Source organism: Adiantum capillus-veneris, chromosome 22, assembly GCF_014529385.1.
Source record: "Adiantum capillus-veneris isolate H3 chromosome 22, ASM1452938v2, whole genome shotgun sequence".
Lineage (NCBI taxonomy): Eukaryota > Viridiplantae > Streptophyta > Polypodiopsida > Polypodiales > Pteridaceae > Adiantum > Adiantum capillus-veneris.
The window spans coordinates 149,909,592-149,929,945 of NC_140952.1; the positions used below are offsets into that span (position 1 = coordinate 149,909,592).

General features: G+C 45.3%; 1 protein-coding gene across 1 annotated transcript in view; it reads left to right on the plus strand.

The window, feature by feature from the left end:
* Positions 1-20,354, plus strand: part of LOC147430422 (uncharacterized) — a 66,560-nt gene that overhangs the window by 18,667 nt on the left and 27,539 nt on the right. Inside the window, exon 3 of the mRNA XM_086495138.1 lies at positions 8,749-8,865. Coding sequence (XP_086351264.1) covers positions 8,749-8,865 — 117 coding nt within the window. The remainder of the gene's footprint in view (positions 1-8,748; positions 8,866-20,354) is intronic.

A 20,354-nucleotide genomic window follows, 5' to 3' on the forward strand; every position in this document is an offset into this window, starting at 1 on the left:
GAGAGAGAGAGAGAGAGAGAGTAGCTTCTAGCATTGCCTGCCCTAGTTTGGATCAAGGAGGGTTTGTTAGATTGTTGTCCTCTTAGGGCATATCAAAGGTGTAAGTTTGAATGGTTTTCACCTAGAATCAAACCGCCTTTTGTAGGTCGGCCAAAATCCCTCGATTGAGGCCATAATTTCTGTTTGTCATAAAGCCTATATATGAGCTCTTTCTGTAAGGAGGTGCAAGGGAAGTGAATGTTGAACTTTGCTCAAGATGAGTGCTCTGAACTGTGCTCAAGGGTTCCTTTTACTTACGGAAGGGAGAGCCTTCCATTCCTTTAGTGAGAGAGTGCAAGTGGTCACAAACAGAGTGGATAAACACTGGGAATGAAGGTGCTGAGACTGAGAGATAGAGAGAGAAGAGAATACGACACCAGAATGTCGTAAAACCCTCTTCCGAAGGCCCAACTCTCTATGATTGCACAAATTTCTACAATGCAATGGACTCGCCGACGATGTCGACGCCGATGAGGATGACGATGAGACGGGCTGAAATCTGAAAACGCTAATGGTTGAAATCTGTAAATCTTCTATTTGTTGAATTTAGACTCTATGTCGGTGACGACGGCGACAACGACGACGCGCTGAAAACGCAGATGCTGAAATTTGCATTTTTCTGGCTGAATCTGCAAACTTCGGTGGATCTGACCGTGCGGCGAGGATCTGCTGCGGGAAGGTGAGATCTGCGAGGTTTGGGACTTCTACTACGGGATCTGATTGCTGCAAACTGAAAACGTTGATGCTTCTGGGGGTTCTGTCCTGAAGGAACTGCAAAACGCTGGGCTGACGGTCTAATTTGAGGTTCTGCTGGAGAAACGCTAGGTATCTGCTGAGTCTGCGGTCGTCGGGTTGACCTGCAAGTTGCAAAACGCTGGTTGGTTTGTAACTGCTGAAAACGCTGGCTGTTCTTGTGGCTGAAAACGCTATGTCTCCTGTGTAAGGTGCAGCGGAATGAATGTTGAATTTTGCTCAAGATTAGTGCTCCGAACTGTGCTCAAGGGTGACTTTTACTTACGGAAGGGAGAGCCTTTCGTTCCTTTAGTGAGAGTGCAATGGACACAAACAAAGTGAATGGACACAATGAATGGGAGTGCATGAGACTGAGAGATAGAGAAGAGAATACGACACCAGAGACGTTGTAAAACCCTCCTCCGAAGGTCCCACTCTCTCTGGCGAGAGTGGTCTACTTATGATTGCACAAATCTCTACAATGCTTGGACTTGCCGACGATGTCGACGACGACGAGACGGGCTGAAATCTGAAAATCTTTATCTGCTGAATTCTGACTCTATGTCGATGACGACGGTACGACGATGACGCATTGAAAACGCAGATGCTAAAATCTGCGTTTTCCGGGCTGAATCTGTAAACCTTGTGGAATCTGACCGTGCGGCGAGGATCTGCTGCGGGAAGGTGAGATCTGCGAGGTTCGGGGCTTGATTTGCGAGTGCTGAAGGCTGAAAACTGAAAATGCTGGTGGTTCTTGATGTTCCGTCTCGGTGAATTTGCAAAACGCTGGGGCTGATCTGCAAACCAAAAACGCTAGGGCTGATTTGAAAGTCTTCTTGCAAAAATGCTAGGGATTTTGCTTGTTCTGTTGTTGCCGGATGTCTTACAAATGCAAAACGCTAGGCTGATCTGTGGTTCTACTATCGCCGGGAATCTGCAAGTGCAAAAATGTTGGCTGATCTGGGTTCTTGATGCAAAACGCTAGCCTCGTTGCTGTGTAGCAAAATGCTAGGCCTTGCTGGGGTTCCTGCTGAGAAGGTGCCTGTTGAACCGAAGCTCCTGCTGCCAGAAAGTGCTAGCGCTAGGTTTCTTATTTACATCCTTGTCAAATTCCGCTACCTAGTTCCCAACAAAAGTCACTTAAAAATAATAAGTGAAAAATGTCAAAAATAGGGAAAATAGGTCTATGCACTGTAAAAATGCTCTGATGGATTCTGATGGAAATCTGATGATCATGCTGTGTGCAACCAGAGGATATGCATCTAATCTAAGTGCCTGGACATGCACGGTCTGCGAACAGACTCACAAAAGTGCCAGATCACTTCCTATTCTAGACTGACTTGATTGAACTGAACCTTGGTCATGCTGTAGCTTGTCCATGGACACATAGGGTTGGATGTATCACGTGACATCCCCTCCTTTTAAAAGTGAGGTATTGGTACCGAACTATATGGCATCGAGGGAGGTCGCCAACAGAGTCTGGAATCCTGGAAAGGACTCTTCGCCGGCCCACTCTGATGCGTGGGTCATGCGATACTTTAACTTCATAAAGGTCTGCAACGCTTTCTTCTTTGGGCCGCGCCGAAGCGACACAAAGTCATCTGTAGCTCCTTCAATGCTTCAACATTTTCTATGGACGTAGGTCGATCTTCTTCAAGAATCTCCAAGGCTAAAAATTCCAGAAACCACTTCCAACACAAAAACATGAACAAACCTATCCCATGTAAAGTGACTGGAAAAAATCTCGTCTGTCGAACTGCAACAGACTTGGACACTCCAAGTCAAGAATCAATCGCGACAGCACCAAATAACCACTTCAAAACAATTCACAGATCACAATAGATTTGCACTGGCCCGGCGGAGTTCTATGCCTAGAGATATTGGCCCCAAAGATTGGCGCCCCTTTCGGTATCTCTTTATGAATTAAATCAATGTCAAAGTACAAAGAGCGGTTAGGTTTCACTCTTAGACTCTGCGTCCCGATGCTCTGCAGAGTGAACCCCTCACCGCGTATTTAAAGATTACAAGGGATGCCCAAAAGCAGAGCCCCAAAAGCTTCCAATTCAAAAGCAAAATTCCCTCTCTCTCTTAAGAGAGCAGAAATAAAGCAAATCATCTCTCTTTCTCTCTCATTTCAAATTGCGTAGTCAAAAAGCCCCAAAATCTTGCGTCGCTTGCTGGCCCCTTTTTCCACGCCGCAAAATCTGGAAAAAGCTGCCACGTGGCATTTCAGCGCCAAAGTTAGGATGCCAGCCACATTAGGGTTTCAGCCAGTAATTAGGGTTTCTGTAAATTAGGGTTTGCAGGAATTTTAGGGTTTCTGGTAGAAATTAGTGTTTCTGCTGTCGGTAGCCATCACTTTGTACTCAAAAGAAGTCAAGAACAAATCAGTATCATAATCAGGAATTCCATTTCATAAAGTCATCCAGTAGAATATTGTTAGCTCTCAGTATCCCTGAAGCTCAAAGAGACATCAGTGACTTTAGTATCAAAATCAAGGCATGTGTTGACAAAGGAGTGGAGTGACTCCCCTCTTGTGCATCCCACTGCACCAGATCTCCGGCCAAGCTGAATTCTGGGTTCCGTTTGGAGTAGACTATGCTAAACCAAAAACATCGAGGTAAAGTTTCACAATCCGAGGAGTATCTGCTAGGTCTTCCTCCTCCATCCACTTCGCATTCAATGCAGGATAGTTCTTGAACTTAACCAAGAACCGCCTTCCGACTTTATCTTTATTCTTCGTATCCTTATGTGCCAAAATCTGTTCAGGAACAAGAATCTCCTCGTTTTCTTCCACTTCGGGTTGCTCATCAGGCTCCCTATCATCAGGCACATCACCCTTAACAGGTTTCAAGAGACTCACATGGAATGCATTGTGAATCCTCCAAGTATCTGGCAGTTTCAATCGGAAGGAGACATCATTTATCTTTTCAGTGATCTGAAAAGCTCCGTAGTATCGCATACTAAGCTTTGGAAAAAGCCTCTCCTTTCGCTTTTTCTTTCTTAGGCGTGCCTTCTCAAAACGTAAGAGCACTCAATCGTCCTCCTTAATTTCAAGTCGCGACGATGGCAATCCGCTGCCTTTTTCTGTCGTTCTTGAGACTTCTGCAAAGTCTCGCGAACCTTGGCAAAAGGTGTATCCAAGTGTCGCGTATATTCATTAGCTTCCAAAAAAAATTCTTATCTGTCGTGCTCAGGAAGGGTTGAAGCTTTGCAGCACTTTCAAAAATCTCAAATGGCGTCTTCCACGTCGAAGAGTGTATCGTGTTATTGTAGGAAAATTCCACCAAAGGTAAGTACTTTTCCCATTGAGTCTTCTAATCCGAGATACAAGACTTCAATAAATTTAAAACCATTGAATTGGCAATCTCAAATTACCCGTCAGTTTGCAAGTGGAACGATGACGAGAACTGCAACTGCGTGCCGTGTTCTCCCAAATTGCCTTCCAAAACAAACTCATAAATCTGGGGTCTCTGTCGAAGACAATCGTCTCAGACATGCCATGTTATTGGAAAATCATCGTGATCATTCTGTGTTCTCGGGAGATCAAAAATGAAATCCATTGCAATACTTTCCCAGGGGCGGGTGGGTATGGGTAAAGGTTGTAACAATCCCTGTGCCTTATGCCTGTCAAACTTGACCTTCTGGCATACTAAGCAACTGCGCACAAACTCTTCCACATCCTTTTTGAGTCTCGGCCAAAAGAAGTATCTCTCTACCCCTTTCATGGTGGTAGCAATGCCGTGGTGACCCGTAAAGGGTGGACAGTGGTATTCTGTCATAACCTTTTCCCCTCAACGGTTGTGTAACGCACAACATAGTTTTTCTCATCAAGTAGCCTTCCCGAATGGAGTATCCTGCTGTCTCCCCGTCTCGTGTATGCAAAGTCTGTATCTGTGGCATACTGATCGACCATATCGTCGAAGGTACTATGATGTATCGCGGAAATAGCCAGAACCAACGACTTCCGAGACAAAGCATCTGCCACCACATTCTTTTGTCCCTGCATGTGGACAATCTGGAAGTGAAACTGTGACAAGATGTTCGCCCACCGCATCTGCTTTTCCGAAAGCTGCTTCTGTGACAAGAAGTAGCGTAAACTCTCATGGCCTGCAAAGACAATAAAATCCGCTCCGAGTAGGTAATGCCGCCACTGAGTAAGAGCATGGATAACCGCCAAAAGCTCTTTCTCATAAATCTGTGCTGTCATCTTCGGCCTAGAGAACAATCGGCTCTCGTAAGCAATGACATGGCCATCTTGCATGAAGACCGCACCCAGACTACGACCACAAGCATCACAATATACTTCAAAGGACTTCTGCAAGTCTGGCAAAGTCAAAACTGGTCCTGTAGTCAAATTCTCTTTCAATGTTTGAAAAGCAGTCACCTTTGTGGATCCCCACGAGAAAGGGACTCCTTTTTGTATCAAGATATGCAAAGGGGAAGCAACCTCTGCAAACTTTCGAATGAACCGTTTGTAGTACGAACACAGTCCCAAGAACCTCATGGACATTCTTCAAATCGGCCCAATCACGGATAGTGTCTATCTTGGCCGGATCCATTTGCACTCCTGTTGCTAAGACAAAGTGTCCCAAAAAAAGTATATCTCTGAAGCAGATGATCTTTGTGTTCTGCCTGATTCTTGGAGAAAACAATGATATCATCAAAGAAAGTGCCAACAAATAGCTTGTACTCTCGAAAATCCTGTCCATCATCCGGTTAAATGTCGCAAGAGCATTGGTTAAGCCAACAGGCATCACCAAAAACTCAAATAACCCGAAAAGTAGTCCGAAAGGCTGTCTTGTAGACGTCTCCCGACGCGATTCAAATCTGATGATATCCACTCTTCAGATCAATCCTGCTAAAGCACGAGGATCCCTGTAACCTGTCGAGTATCGATCCTAGGAATCGGAAATCTGTTCTTGATGGTGATTTTGTTGAGAGCTCTATAATCGATGCACTTTCTCCAAGATCCGTCTTTCTTCAAATCCAACAACAGTGGAGAGCAATACGGTGAAGTACTAGGCTGGACAAGACACTTTTCCAAGAGGTCCTTCACTTGGTTCATAATCTTTTCATTTTGTACTCGGCTCACATAGTAAGGTGGCCGGTTCGGTGGCGTGCTTCCAGGTATCAGATCAATGGTGTGATCTTCAGGCCCTCTAAAAAGCAATTGACATGAGTGTGGAGAAAATCCTTGGCGTTCTTTTGTTTAGGTCAAAACATATTCAATCTTTATCCATCGTTCAGTTCTGTCCCAAAAGAATGAGTAAAGAAATTGAAGTTCATCAAGTACAATCTCTGAGCCCTTCATTTGTCAAAGTCGCTTTTCTCGGCCCGGTAGTCAACCACGGCGTAGTTCTTGTGGTATCAAGGGATTCCGAGTAGAACGTCACTCGCGTGCCCTGAACACCTCTGTCATTGCAAACGAAGTTTGCCAATGCTTGGTGTAATGGCAACATCCCGTCCGGGTGCCAGTCGAACTACCTGCGCCTGTGGCGTCAGTCTGTCGGGCGTAATTACAAATCGAGCCGCCAATTCCAAGTGAAAAGAAGTTGGCCTTGGCTCCTTCAAAAGAGCTTCCTGATCCTTCACGTTGCCCCAAAAGCGGCAAAATTTGTACTTCTTTCAGGTCTTGCGAGGTCTTGAGGTTCTTCTTGCGTTGCATTTCTGTGTTAGAGAAGGATCTTCTCTTCACCCTAGTTCTGCTCTTTTCGCGGACGCACCCCTTGGCGGCCTTGCGCTCACACCAAGGTTGCTTTTTCCACCTCATGTCGATTGGCCGGCCGCTAAGTGCACTGTCCGCTCTCAATGAGTGAAAAGAGGCACAAGGGGAGACTGGACAAGCCCTTCTTTCTTGGGTTTCCTGTCACTCTTCAGAAACACGATTAGCAATTGACACGCCCAAGTAAACTTGGGTTACGTGCGACCGCAATAAGCAAAAAAAAATTTGTGGTTCTCGTGGTTCTTCCTTGAGTGATAGAACATTGCCAAAGCTCTGATACCAATGTAAGGTGCAGCGGAATGAATGTTGTTCTTTCTCAAGATGAGTGCTCCATAATGTGCTCAAGGTTCCTTTTACTTACGGAAGGGAGGGCCTTCCGTTCCTTTAGTGAGAGAGTGCAATGGACACAAACAAAGTGAATGGACACAGTGAATGGAAGTGCATGAGACTGAGAGATAGAGAAGAGAATACGACACGAGAGACGTAAAACCCTCCTCCGAAGGCCCCACTCTCTATGGCGAGAGTGGTCTACTTATGATTGCACAAATCTCTACAATGCTTGGACTTGCCGACGATGTCGACGACGATGAGGACGATGACGAGGCGGGCTGAAATCTGAAAATACTAAGGGCTGAAATCTGCAAATCTTTATCTGCTGAATTCTGACTCTATTTCGATGACGACGGTACGACGATGACGTGCTGAAAACGCAGATGCTGAAATCTGCGTTTTCCGGGCTGAATCTGTAAACCTTGCGGAATCTGACCGTGCGGCGAGGATCTGCTGTGGGAAGGTGAGATCTGCGAGATTTGGGGCTAGATCTGCGAGTGCTAAAGGCTGAAAACTGAAAACGCTGGTGGTTCTTGATGTTCCGTCGTGGTGAATCTGCAAAACGCCGGGGCTGATCTGCAAACCAAAAATGCTAGGGCTGATTTGAAGTCTTCTTGCAAAAACGCTAGGGCTTTTGCTGGTTCTATTGTAGGCTGATCTGTGGTTCTACTATTGCCGGGAATCTGCAAGTGCAGAATTGCTGGCTGATCTGGGTTCTTGATGCAAAACGCTAGTCTCGCTGCTGTGTAGCAAAAACCGCTAGGCCTTGCTGGGGGTTCCTGCTGAGAAGGTGCCTGCTGAACCGAAGCTCCTGCTGCCTCTCTGCCAGAAAGTGCTAGCGCTAGGTTTCTTATTTACATCCTTGTCAAAACTGCCCTTCCTAGTTCCCAACAACAAGTCACTTCAAAATAATAAGTGAAAAATGTCAAAAATAGGGAAAATAGGTCTATGCACTGTAAAAATGCTCCTGATGGAAATCTGATGATCATGCTGTGTGCAACCAGAGGATATGCATCTAATCTAAGTGCTTGGACATGCACGTCTGCGAACAGACTCACAAAAGTGATCACTTCCTATTGTAGATGACTTGACTGAACTGAACCTTGGTCATGCTGTAGCTTGTCCACGGACACATAGGGTTGGACGTGTCACGTGACATCCTGCCGGGGGTCTCTTGTTGAGAAGGTGCATTGTTGGACACAGGTCCCTACTTCCTCTTCTGCCAGAGAATGCTAGCGCTAGCTTTTCTTATATATATTCATAGCCAATTTGCCCTACCTAGTTTCCCAACAAAAGTCACTTAATAATAATAAGTGAAAAGTGGCTAAAATAGGGAAAATAGGTCTGTGTAGTGTAAAAATGCTCTTGATGGGTTCTGACTGTAATCTGATGATCATGCTGTGTGCAACAAGAGGATATGCATCTACTCTAAGTGTCTGGACATGCACGGTCTGCGAACAGACTCATAAAAGTGCCAGAACACTTCCTAAGCTAACTGAACCGAACTGAACCCATGTCATGAAGTAGCTTGTCCACGTACACCTAGGGTTAAATGTGCACGTGACACTTTCCTTTTCAATAAAGTGTGTAGTTAGTTTTTCGTTGCTTCAAGTTTTGTGTATCGTAGCTTCCATGGCAATTGCATAGTGTGTGTAGCTTTCTCAGAAATCTCTCTTCCAATAAAAAGATGGAGCATTTTGAAGCTCCGAAAGCTAGAAACAATCAAAGAAAATCCTATAGGCTTCAAGAGAGATGGGTCCCATATCATAAGCATAGTGTCTCTCTCTCTCTCTCTCTCTCACACACACACACACACACACAGAGAGAGAGAGAGAGAGAGAGAGAGAGAGAGAGAGAGAGAGAGAGAGAGTTCTTCCTTGTAATTTCTTGAAATTGTTCTTGTTTGTTTGGTAAATCAATAGGAACACGTCATGAAGCAAGTGTGGAGACTTTGCACACTCGCCCTTGCTGTACTAGCTCTTTGGATTGCCCTCCTTAACCAACAACCCCCTCTATTTCCTCAACAAATAATTCTAACTGTAAGTGTTGTGAGGTCAATGGTTTTTAAAAGAAAAAGCTAACGAATCTGTAACTTTTACATCGTTGTAAACTTTAATGTATGTGCTATGTAGGTATGGACAACTTAACATTTGTGCGCGTCTACTTGTGCGTAAAGTAATTAATTTTATGTTTGTGCAATAATCATGCTGTGAGAAACCTCATGCAAGTCTATGTGCTAGGAAGGGACTGAACAAGTCATCAATATTCTATGTTATACATTCAAACACTTTTTTGAGATGAATATTACACTTTATTTCTTCTGTCTCTGGTGGTATCACTAGCCCATGCACACGATTCTCATAAGGACTTCACAACAATGCATTCTCAACCCATTTATGTTATTCAACAGAGCATGCATCTCCTCTATTCTAATTGAAACCGGCCTGTAGGGCGGTAGACTTTAGCTTCACCCGATCTTTACACTGTGTAACTTTACTTGAACTTTACGACACAATGGAACTTCACGTATAAGCTTGTGATTGGAATTCAACACTTCAAAATAAAACACGGCTTGGCAGCTAGAGTGCTTCCAAGCAGATAGCGACACCCTGTTGGCCCCAAAGACAGGCGTCCCTTCGATATTTCTTTATTCTTATTGCACTTGAGAAAAACCTGTAAACTTCTACATGCTGTCCCACTTTTATCGCGCTGAAATTCCCCTATTCTTAACCAATTTTGGCAGCATAACCACAATAGAAGTCTCCACGGACAAAATCCCAAGTAAACAGTGACTTTCCACGCACTTTAAAGCTCTTTACAAAACCTGGCGAGAAATTACAGCACACTGAAATCTCTGTTTTTGGCCTCCAATTTGCACCAAAACACCTATTTGGTGATTCCCTAGCTTCCCTGAAGCTCTTTGGACTTGTAGGCGTCAAAACTGACCAAAACCCTAAACTTGCAAAAATTACAGCAAGCTGAAATTCTCTGTTTTGCGCTCCGATTCGTGCGCCGATCACTCTTGTGGGTAGCCCTCGAGCTCCCGCACATGTAGGGTTACTTGCCTTTTGAAATTAGACGAGATTCTGCGTGGGAAATCTCTCTAAATTGTCCTGTAGAAGCACCCAAGGCTTTCCCGAGGCTCCCCTAGCATTACCTTGTAGTTTAGGTGCAAAACTCTAAACCTGCAAAAAACCACAGCAGGTTGTAATTCCCTGTTTCGCATCATTTTGAGCAGAGCAAACACGTCTACGCGTGTCTCAAAAGCTCCCGCACGCAATGGGACAGCTCCCCCTGTAAATCGAACGAATTTTGACGCGAGAAAACTCTCCGTTTTGGCATTCGTTTGCGATGGAACTGTGCGTATCTGAAGGGGATTAGCAATTAGCTAATCCGGTTCCTATACAGAAGGCTCTTGCCTTGGCAAACGTGCATACCGAGAACTGTACATGGTCATCTAAGAAGCCCAACTAGAGGGGCATTACCATATGGGCAAAGGGGGAGAGAGATGCGCGAGAGCAAATCATCGCGTTGCATGAGACAAGGGAGAAGGCAAGCTTTCCGTTAAAGTTGTGATCACCTGCACTCACTACTTGTTAGATTTACACCACTCTGTTGCTTCATAGGTCTAGGGCATGCATGTATGGCTAGTGTGCCTCCGGGCCGACCACCCTTTGCATATGCATTTAGACTGCACTATCCGGCCGCCCACCTAGTCCGGCGCCCTCATATTTCATGTTGGGTCGTGGGAGATTTTTCCAGGCTTTGCCCTACCTCCCCTTAGGCACCTATTTATGGGGCCAGGGGTACCCACTTCCACTATTTGGTTATTGTGTATTGGGTCTTTTGCTCATGGTAGTCATGGGGGGCTGATCGCCCGCTCTTCACCATATCTTGCGTATGTGGTTTCTCTCTCTCTCTCTCTCTCTCTCTCTCTCTCTCTCTCTCTCTCTCTCTCTCTCTCTCTCTCTCTCTCACGGTTCCGCACACGCGCACTCTCACATGGTATCAGAGCTTTAGGCTCTCCATGGGACTAGCGCTTCTGTAGAGGTTCTCCTCCCAAGGGATCACAACAGCCAGTGTTTTCACTATGCAGGCCTAGCGCTAGCATCTCTGTCGACTTTCATCTCCGGAAAGTTTCCTACCTGCCTAGCATTTTTTGCATTACTCAACGTTTTTTGCAGATCAGGCTAGCGTTTTTGGCATCAGGTTGGCGTTTTGCAATTGCAAGCATTGCTCTGCATCTCCCACTACAGGCGCTCACTTCTCTACACCAAATCGCACCAAAAACACACCAGAATTGCCTAGCGTTTTCTGGACCAGATCTGCGTTTTTGGGACAGCTTACATTTTTACACCTCGCTGTGTTTCTTGGTTTGCTGCTGCGTTTTCAGCAAAGGAGGGGAGTGCGGGGCTTTGCTCCACCAGATCTTGCCTACGACACTCGGCCTTGCATCCGGTGCGTTGCCGGTCCGATTCTTCTTCAGATCTACAGATTTCAGCCATATAGCCTTGCTGTTTTTCTGTTTTCAGCCCACCTGGGGCTGTGAAATTGATTACCCGCCCTCCCTACACCCTCTACACCGCTTCGGACCATGCTGGGAGCGTACGAGCATGTTGAAAATCGCTGGACAGCAGCGTTTTCATCACCTCGCAGTTGCATTTTTGGGTGGACAGCAGCCACATGGCTTGTATTTTTTACAGAGGATGAAGTTACCTCCTACCAGGTTACCATCCGGTGGTGGTCCATACGGTCTCTCATTGACTGTTGTAGTACACGGTATCTTTGACATTGGCTTGATCATCTACGGGCGTATGATCCTTGGAAGATTCATTCATTCCAGCCATCATTTGGCGGTTGCGCACTATAGAGGGGGTGGTGACTTGTGGTTTGCTATGGACACACCTATGCACTCATCAGAGGAGCTCACACGAGATATGGCCATGCTCATGGCATATGTGATTCCGACATTCCCAGAGAAGACACCACCATCTTGGGTGGACAGACACTTACCACTTGACCTCGACACGTCATATCACTTGCTTACACAGGAGCATCTACATGGACTTAGGGAGAGGATCTTGGATCTCTTCTTGGACAGGTTCATTGCTTGGATCTACAGACTCGAGTGGGATTTCAATGCTTTGGACTCTCTAGGAGAGTTTACCCGCGAGATGCGGGAGATCAGGCATCCCGCGACTACACCCAAAGTCACCCGGAGCTTGGTTTGGATGGTAGTGCAGTTGTCACAAGACGGGCACCACGTGCCAATAGAAAAGAACAGACTGAACAGACTTTTAGCACTTCATTAACAACTGAACTAAAAAGGGAGAGAGACAACACGCGACACGGAGTGTCGGAATTCCACCCCAGAGAGTATTGGCCCCAAACCTTGGTGCCCTTTTCGGTATTTCTTTATTTTGCATCAACTCAATACAAGCCGGTACTCAAGACTCTGCACCTTCTCCAGGAAGCATGCCAGAGAATGAGCCCCAACCTCATATTTAAAGGCCCTTGGCCTGAAAAGTAGTTACAGTAAAAAGCCTTTAAAATTCAAAAGCTTCTAATCCAAAAGCAAAGCCAAAAAGCTGCCAGCGTAATTTACAGAAATCCGTACAGCCTGCCACGTCATCATCCCAGCGCAATTTTCGAAAATCTACCACGTCATCAGTTTTTGGTGTGTGTCCGGATCCTGCTTTATTTTCTTCCTTTATGTCACTTGGGGCCCCATCGAACGGGGTTCCCATTAGTTGGTAGGACTTCTTCTGTTACTTGTTCTTCTTAGGGTTTAGGCCCCTCGGCCGACATCTGCAAGTTGGCTCCATTCTTTAGGCTTTGACACGTTAACAATTTGTTACAGCAGTTTCTCTTCTACACTCGTGATCATTTGGATTGCTACCTTCAGAGTTGCTTAGACTCACCCTCGGTAACCTTACAACAAACTTATCCCCCGACCTGGGCAGTAGGCCACTCCCAGCTCATTCACATTGAGAGCCAGACCAAGATGCGTTTTGGTGGCGTTGTTGGCGCAAATTCTGTTTGGTTGACACCGGAGGATTGGAGGTAGGAGATACAAGCAAGAGGGCGTAGACAGATTGGTATGGCCTTTCCTCTTCTCAGAGGTTCTTCACAGTGCCGACTTCTCAGTCTGGCTTCCCTACTTCATACATGATGATTACGGTGTAGACAGCTTGGTCTGACCACACCTCTTCTCACAACACAGACTATTGAGTCTGGCTTTCCCCTCATCTTGGATTACCCTACCTACTGACAGGACACCATCCGTTGGTCGTCCGTGCGGTCTCTCGTGCCTGCTGCAGGCAGCTTTTGGTAGCTTCTACAGTGCAGACTGCTTAGTGTGGCTTTCCTTGATTCGGAGGACGTTTACGATGCAAATTGTTACATCTGGCCTTCCTGGAGTTTTACGCAGGTTAGCCACCTGGCCACACTCGGTTGCATGTTCATGCATTGACAGGCTTTCGGTCATTCTCATGATGGTTCTTGGGCTTCCCCATTATCTCCAGATGGTCTGCTGACTACAGACACCACAGATCCTATTGGATAGGACACTTCATGGTCTATTGGCACTTTTGTTACGACAAGGAGTTGTTTTCACACTCAGTTCGGGACCTTCACGCAGTATCTTCATCCTGTATCGACGGAGTACAACAATTAACTACACTGCTCGTGATGTCACTTTACCATGGAGACTTCTTGGCGGTTGGGACACCCCTGACTGCTGCTACACTCACGGAGTATTGTCCTTCAGTGGACATTTCAACAGACATCTTCATCATTTGCCTCACATCTTCGGCTTCACGCGGTTTGTTCAACATCAGGTGCTTAGAGGGGGTGTTAGATTTACACCACTCTGCAGCTTCACAGGTCTAGGGCATGCATGTACGGCTAGTGTGCCTCCGGGCTGGACACCCTTTGCATATGCATTTAGATTGCACTGTCTGGCCGCCTACTCCTGGGCCGGCTGCCCACGTTGTCGAGGCGCCCTCATATTCATGTATTTCTTGCTGGGTCTTGGGGGATTTTTCCAGGCTTTGCCCTACCTCCCCTTGGACACCTATTTATGGGGCCAGGGGGTACCCACTTCCACTATCTGGGTATTGTGTATTGGGTCTTTTGCTCATGGTAGTCATGGCGCGCTGATCGCCCCTCTTCACCATATCTCGTGTTTGTGGTCTACTGTCTCTCTGTCACCAGGAGGTGTATTTTTTCTGTTGCCTTCTCTAAATATGTACTACACATTTTTATTTATTTTATTTTTACTTGTTTTCTCGGGAACCTTTGAGAAAGTGCAAGTGGACTTTGCATGGCTAATGTGAAACGGCTGCGGCGGAACGGGTTTCTCACATCGGGAGTCTAGGTCCGTCAATCTGGGACTGGTCGGGCCAGTTTTAGCACTGGATTCTGACGAGTATGTAAGCTTGTGTTCGCCAGATGGAATTTGGGCCACTCGGCAAGTCACTTATAACTTTATAAGTTAGTGGGAACTAGAGAATTAACTCAAGAGGGGCAAATTGGACACATGGTGGCTCCAGGTGAATTTGCCAGATTCAACATGAAGAGGGGGCACCCAATTTGAGATTAGAGGCTGAATTTTACTCAATAGTGAGCCACAATGTGTGTGTGAGTAGTGGATGCAGGTTTACAACTTTAATGGAAAGCTTGCCTTCTCCTTTGCTCTATGTAGCGCGACGATTTGCTCTCGCGCATCTCTCTCTCCCCTTTGCACATATCGTAATGCCCCACTAGTTGGGATATTCAGATGATCATGTACAGTTCTGTGAGTTTTATGAGCGTTTGCTAAGGCAAGAGCCTTTTGAACAGGAACCGGATTAGCTAATTGCTAATCCCCCACAGGTACCCACAGCCCCATCGCGAAGAAATGCGAATTTGGAGAGTTTTCTCGCTTGAAAACTCCTCTAAATCACAGGGCAACTGTCCCATTGCGTGCGGGAGGTCTTGGGGAGCGTGTTGATGCAATAGCTCCGTCCAAAACGACCCAAAACAGAGAAATACAGCCTGCTGTGTAAAATTGCAGGTTTAGGGTTTTGCTCCTAAAGTGCACCAGAACTGCACAGAAGCTTTGGGGAAGCTAGAGTGTGGCTATATAGGAGTTTGGGAACTTTTTAGAGTTTGTAACAGTGAAAAACAGCGCTCTGCGTTTTCTCGCCAGCCCACGGAAGAGCTTCAGAATTGTATGGGAAGTCACCCTTGACTTGTACTTTTGGTCTATACAGGTTATGCAGCCGTTATGATGTGGAAATTGGGCCTAATTCTGAAATTATAGCCCCTAGACTGATTTGGACAGCTTGTAAAGTTGCTTGGGGTTTTCCCATCTCAATCAAATAAATACTGCAAGGCGCCAGTTTTTGGGGCCAATAGGGTGTCGGTTATCATTGCGCATGGCTTCTAACCGCTGGACGCAAGTGCTGAAACTCTCTCTTTTGCATCAATACTCTGTGTGTAATTAACAGGTTATAGATTTTGTACCGTCCTTTACTGTGCATTGGCTGGTTGTATGGTTCCATCGACGGGATAAGACACTTTTTTCTCAAAGAGTGCGTCGTGGATTGTTGTGCGTGAAAGGATATAGAGTTAAGCACTATGGCAGAAAGGAGAGACGAGGTTTCTGAAAAGGAAGCATCCTCTTACAGTGGGTAGGAGGAGCAAAGGGTTGTTGACAAAGGGATGCAACCCATGGAGCCGGAGGATGAGGATCTTATGTTCAAAGTTAGGTTTTTGAAGATCATGGATATCTTCGAGCAAATGGCTCAGAATCCGAAGTTATAGAAGTACTTACAAGCTCCCCTAAATGGGATGTCTCTTCCCTACCACCTGAAAAAGAGGGTTCACATGCAGAGGGGTCTCATGACACTCATGGAAAGGCTCCTGTGGAAGAGCAACAACAGGTGGCGAAGACACCCAATTTGTCTACAGGTCCAAAAGAACAGGTGGTATCTGGACATGAGGCTGTGAATGGTCAAGATAGTAATGAACAAGACGTTTGGCAGACCATTCCACCCTTTACTTCATATCCTGGTTACTTTGGTGGTGGTTCAGTGTTTCAGGCTATGGTTGGACCATCCACTGGTTTACAAGGGTACATACCAGGGAATGTGTTTGGGGCAATGCAACCAGGTGCGGTTAACCCTATGTACGGGAACATAGGTGTTCAACCAGGTTTTCACGGTGCCTATGGCAATTTTGGGATGCCTGGAACTCATTTTGGCATGGCTGGTTTCTCATAGCAAAATGCTCGGAATCCGAATAACACTGGCAAAACAGGTTATATGAGTGCTGGAATGCTTAACCGAGAAGTACCACTTTTTAAAGCATCTGTTGATGATAATGTGGTTATTACGAGCCAGCCAAAAGAATACAAGGAAGGCTGGGTAGCCGTGAAGTTTGACACTTTTAATGGCACATATGACAAAATGAAGGCCTTGACCTTCATACAACAGTTTGATGTGGCATATGCAGGTGGAAACTTCACAGGGTCTTCCAAGATAAGCAAGGTTGCCACCTTTTTGAAGGGTAATGCGTTGAGATGGACCACGTTGTTAATTCAGGGCTAAGCACCTACAACATGGGTCCAGTTTAAACAGATATTTGCTCCTACGTGGCTCACAAACACTCCGAGGTGGATGTGATCACGGCATGGTATGATTTGAATGCGTCAAATTGTGCAAATCTGGAAGAGTACAATCAGAAATTTTGGGATGCCTTGTTACCCATAAGCTCTTACAGGTTTGCACAATTGACACAATAGATTGAAGGTACTGTTGTGGATTACCAAAGGAAATCAGGGACTACTGTACAAAGACCAATGTCATCAACATTATGCAGTTGATTGAGAATGCGACAGTGGCCAATAACTTTTTGCAAAGTAAATCTAGTGGATTTAAAGGTAGCAACAAGGAGTCCCAGGGCAAGCAATTTTCAGCCAAGGGCAATTTCAAGAAGAAGCCTTTCGGAGGACAGAGGTAGTTCAAACCTTCTTCTGGGCAAAGCCAAGGGAAGGAAAGGCATTTTTCTAGCAAGACATTTGAGGAGAGGAAAGCTCTAAGAGAGGCCAAGAAATGCTACATTTGTGAAAGGGAGGGACAATTTGCTAATGAATGCCCATAGAGGAAGTCACAGGATAAGGATGACAAGTCAGACCATAAAGGGAAGAAGCCGAAGCCGAGTGTAACACTTGTCCCAGATTTGGTTCGTGACCAGCCAAACATAGATGCCACGGAACTGTGCAGAGCTTGGGGCAAAGTTAGAGACGAGACAATGCTGGTTTTCTTTGATCCAGGAGCCCTTGCAAATTTTATATCACTAGGCATCAAAGTTGGGCATTCGTGCAGAGGAGATGGGTATATGACAGGTGAAGCAGGTTTGGCATGCCCAGGTCATTCAGAGCTTGTTACTCCCATTTTGGGGAAGCTTCGTCTGCACATTCGGAGTTATGTGGATGCGGAAGAATTCCATATTATGCCACTTGAGGTTGTGACGTGTTATTGGGTATCCCATGGTGTTACAGGTTGCATGCTATGGTGGATATTTACAACAAAAAGATTACCCTTGTACATAGAGGAAAGACTCATGTCATAAAGCTTAAAGGCGAGTCTGTTCCGGTTGTTTTTGCTTTTGCTATTTCATCTTGAATAAAGAATCATCTTTTTGCGTACTTGATCTTTGCAAAAGAAGTACCTGAAGTTGTATCTAATTTGTCTACCTTAGATAAAGATAGGTCAACTTTTTTGAGTGGTTTTAGTGATTGTTTTTCGGACTCTTCGCCAGGGGAGTTACCTCCTGAGAGACCTGAGGATCATACCATAGATGTTGTGCCAGGTTCTAGTGCACCGAATAGACCACCATACAGGGTTAGTGCAGCCCAGCAGAAAGAGATTATGAGTCAGGTCAACGAGCTTTTAGAGAAGGGGCTGATTCAGCCCAGTTCATCCCCTTTTTGTTCGTCTGTGCTCCTAGTGCAGAAGAAGGATGGTTCATGGCGCATGTGCATTGACTATCGTGCCTTGAATAAAAATACCATCAAGAAAAGGTTCCCCATATTGAGGATAGATGATATCCTTGATCGGCTTGAGGGAGCGTCATTGTTTACAAGGATAGACGTAAAGAGTGGGTACCACCAGATACGCATTAGGCCAGAAGATGTCCATAAACTGCGTTCATGACAACATTTGGTCTCTATGAGTTTCTTGTCATGCGATTTGGTCTCACAAATGCTCTTGCCACGTTCAATAGGATGATTGGACAGAATATTTAGACCACATAGAAACTATGTGGGTACCTTCTTTGACGACATGATTGTCTACTCAAAGTCTGAAGAGGAGCATAGGGATCATTTGACTGCAGTTTTCAATGAGTTACGTAAGAACATGCTACTCATTAATGCGAAGCAGAGTGAATTCTTTTTGGAATAGATTCACTTCCTAGGGCACATTGTTTCAAAGGATGGGGTATGCGTGGATCCCGCCAAAGTGGAAGCAATTAGGTCATGGCCAGACTTGAAGTCCGTACATGACATTCGAAGCTTTCTAGGCTTATGTTCCTACTACAGAGGTTCATCCGAAATTTTGCTGAGATTGCTTCTCCACTCCATGCACTACAAGGAAAAGCAATTACTTTCAAGTGGAAAGCCATGGAAATTTTAGCCTTCAAACACTTGAAAGAGAAATTGACTTCAGATCCAGTAATCATTTTGCCAGATCTTTCAAAACCTTTTGTGGTACAGTGTGATGCATGTGGTCATAGCCTTGGTGCAGTTCTAATGCAGAATGGCTGAGTAGTTGCATATGAGAGCAGAATACTTTTGAAGACCGAAAGGAACTTGCAAGTTTATGAAAAAGAATTGTTGGCTGTAATTCACGCTCTCACTAGTTGGAAACACTATCTGCTGGGGGACTGATTTTGTTGTCCAAAGAGATCATCAAACCTTGCAATATTTTCTCATGCAAACGAAGTTGTCTGAGAAACACATGCGATGGGCAAACATCTTGTTAGTGATGGACAGTCAGAAGAGGCAAATTCTACTATCCTGGATGTGCTCAAATGTTATGTATCAGAGCACAAGGCAACTTGGGAACACCATCTCCCATTGATCGAATATGCTTACAATAACACTGTGCATACGTCAACAGGTAAGGCACCATTTGAGATAGTGGAAGGAGGGAAGAAAGTCACGCCCATTTTGCAGACTAAGGATAATATATTTGAGGTAGACAAGTATGTGCAAGATATGGATGAAACATACAGAAAGATAAAGATTGCTCTTGAGAAGACTCAGGCTAAGCAAAAGAAAGCAGTTGATCGTCACCGTCATGAACTTGTATTTTCACTTGGTGATTGGGTGCTTTTGTGCTTTGAAAAGGAAAGGCACGGAACGTTTGTTTCCTAAGCTCAATATGCGATATTATGATCCTTTTCAGATTTCAGAAAAGATCAGCGATGTAGCTTACTGGTGGAAGCTACCAGAAGGTTGGAAGATACATAATACTTTCCATGTTAGCATTCTAAGGCCCTTGGTGGTGATGTGCCAGAGAATATGCCTGATGAGGAACAGCCTGAAGTGGAGGAATTGAATGAGATTCTTGTTCCTGGGACCTGATCAAATATTGGCACACTAGGAAAGGAAGGTTAGAGGAAAGGTTGCAAGACGTTACTTGGTGAAGTTCAAGAACTATCCATCATTGGATGCTAAATGGATGGAAGAGTCTGAATTTGCTGATTCACCTCAACTATTGCAACTATATCTTGAAGCCTTTCAAATGGAACCCACAGTGACTTGATGTAGCTCTATGGCGCAATGTGAGAGCATGGTTCATGATGCTCAAAAGAGTAGTTAAGCAATTGTATCTACTCTTTCTATACAGAATTTGGCTAGAGAAGTTTGTGCTTGAGCGTACACCAGAAGACTTCTATGCTTGATATATCTGTGGTAGCCAGGTTGGTGGGATTGTTTAATCGTCCAACTCTACATTTCCGGAAGTATGTATATCTTGGATTCCTATCATAGAATATATGTGTTATCAGCAGATAACAACATGTATTATTGGCATGCAAGCGAGGTCGCTTGCAATATTTCAAGGGTGGGGTGTGTCACCAGGAGGTGTATTTTTCCTGCTGCCTTCTCTAATTATGTACTACATATTTTGATTTATTTCATTTTTACTTGTTTTCCCCGAACCTTTGAAAAGGTGTAAGTGGACATTGCATGGCCAGCGTGAAACGGCTGCGGTCGAACGGGTTTCTCACATCGGGAGTCTAGGTCGGTCAGTATGGGACTGGTCGGGCCAATTAGCATTGAATTGTGATGAGTATGGAAGCTTGTGTGCACCAGATGGAATTTGGGCCACTCAGGAAGTCACCTATAACTTTATAAGTTAGTGGGGACTAGAGAAATAACTCAAAAGGGGCAAACTGGACACATGGCGGCTCCAGGTGAATTTGCCAGATTCAGCATGAAGAGGGGGCGCTCAATTTGAGACTAGAGGCTGAAGTT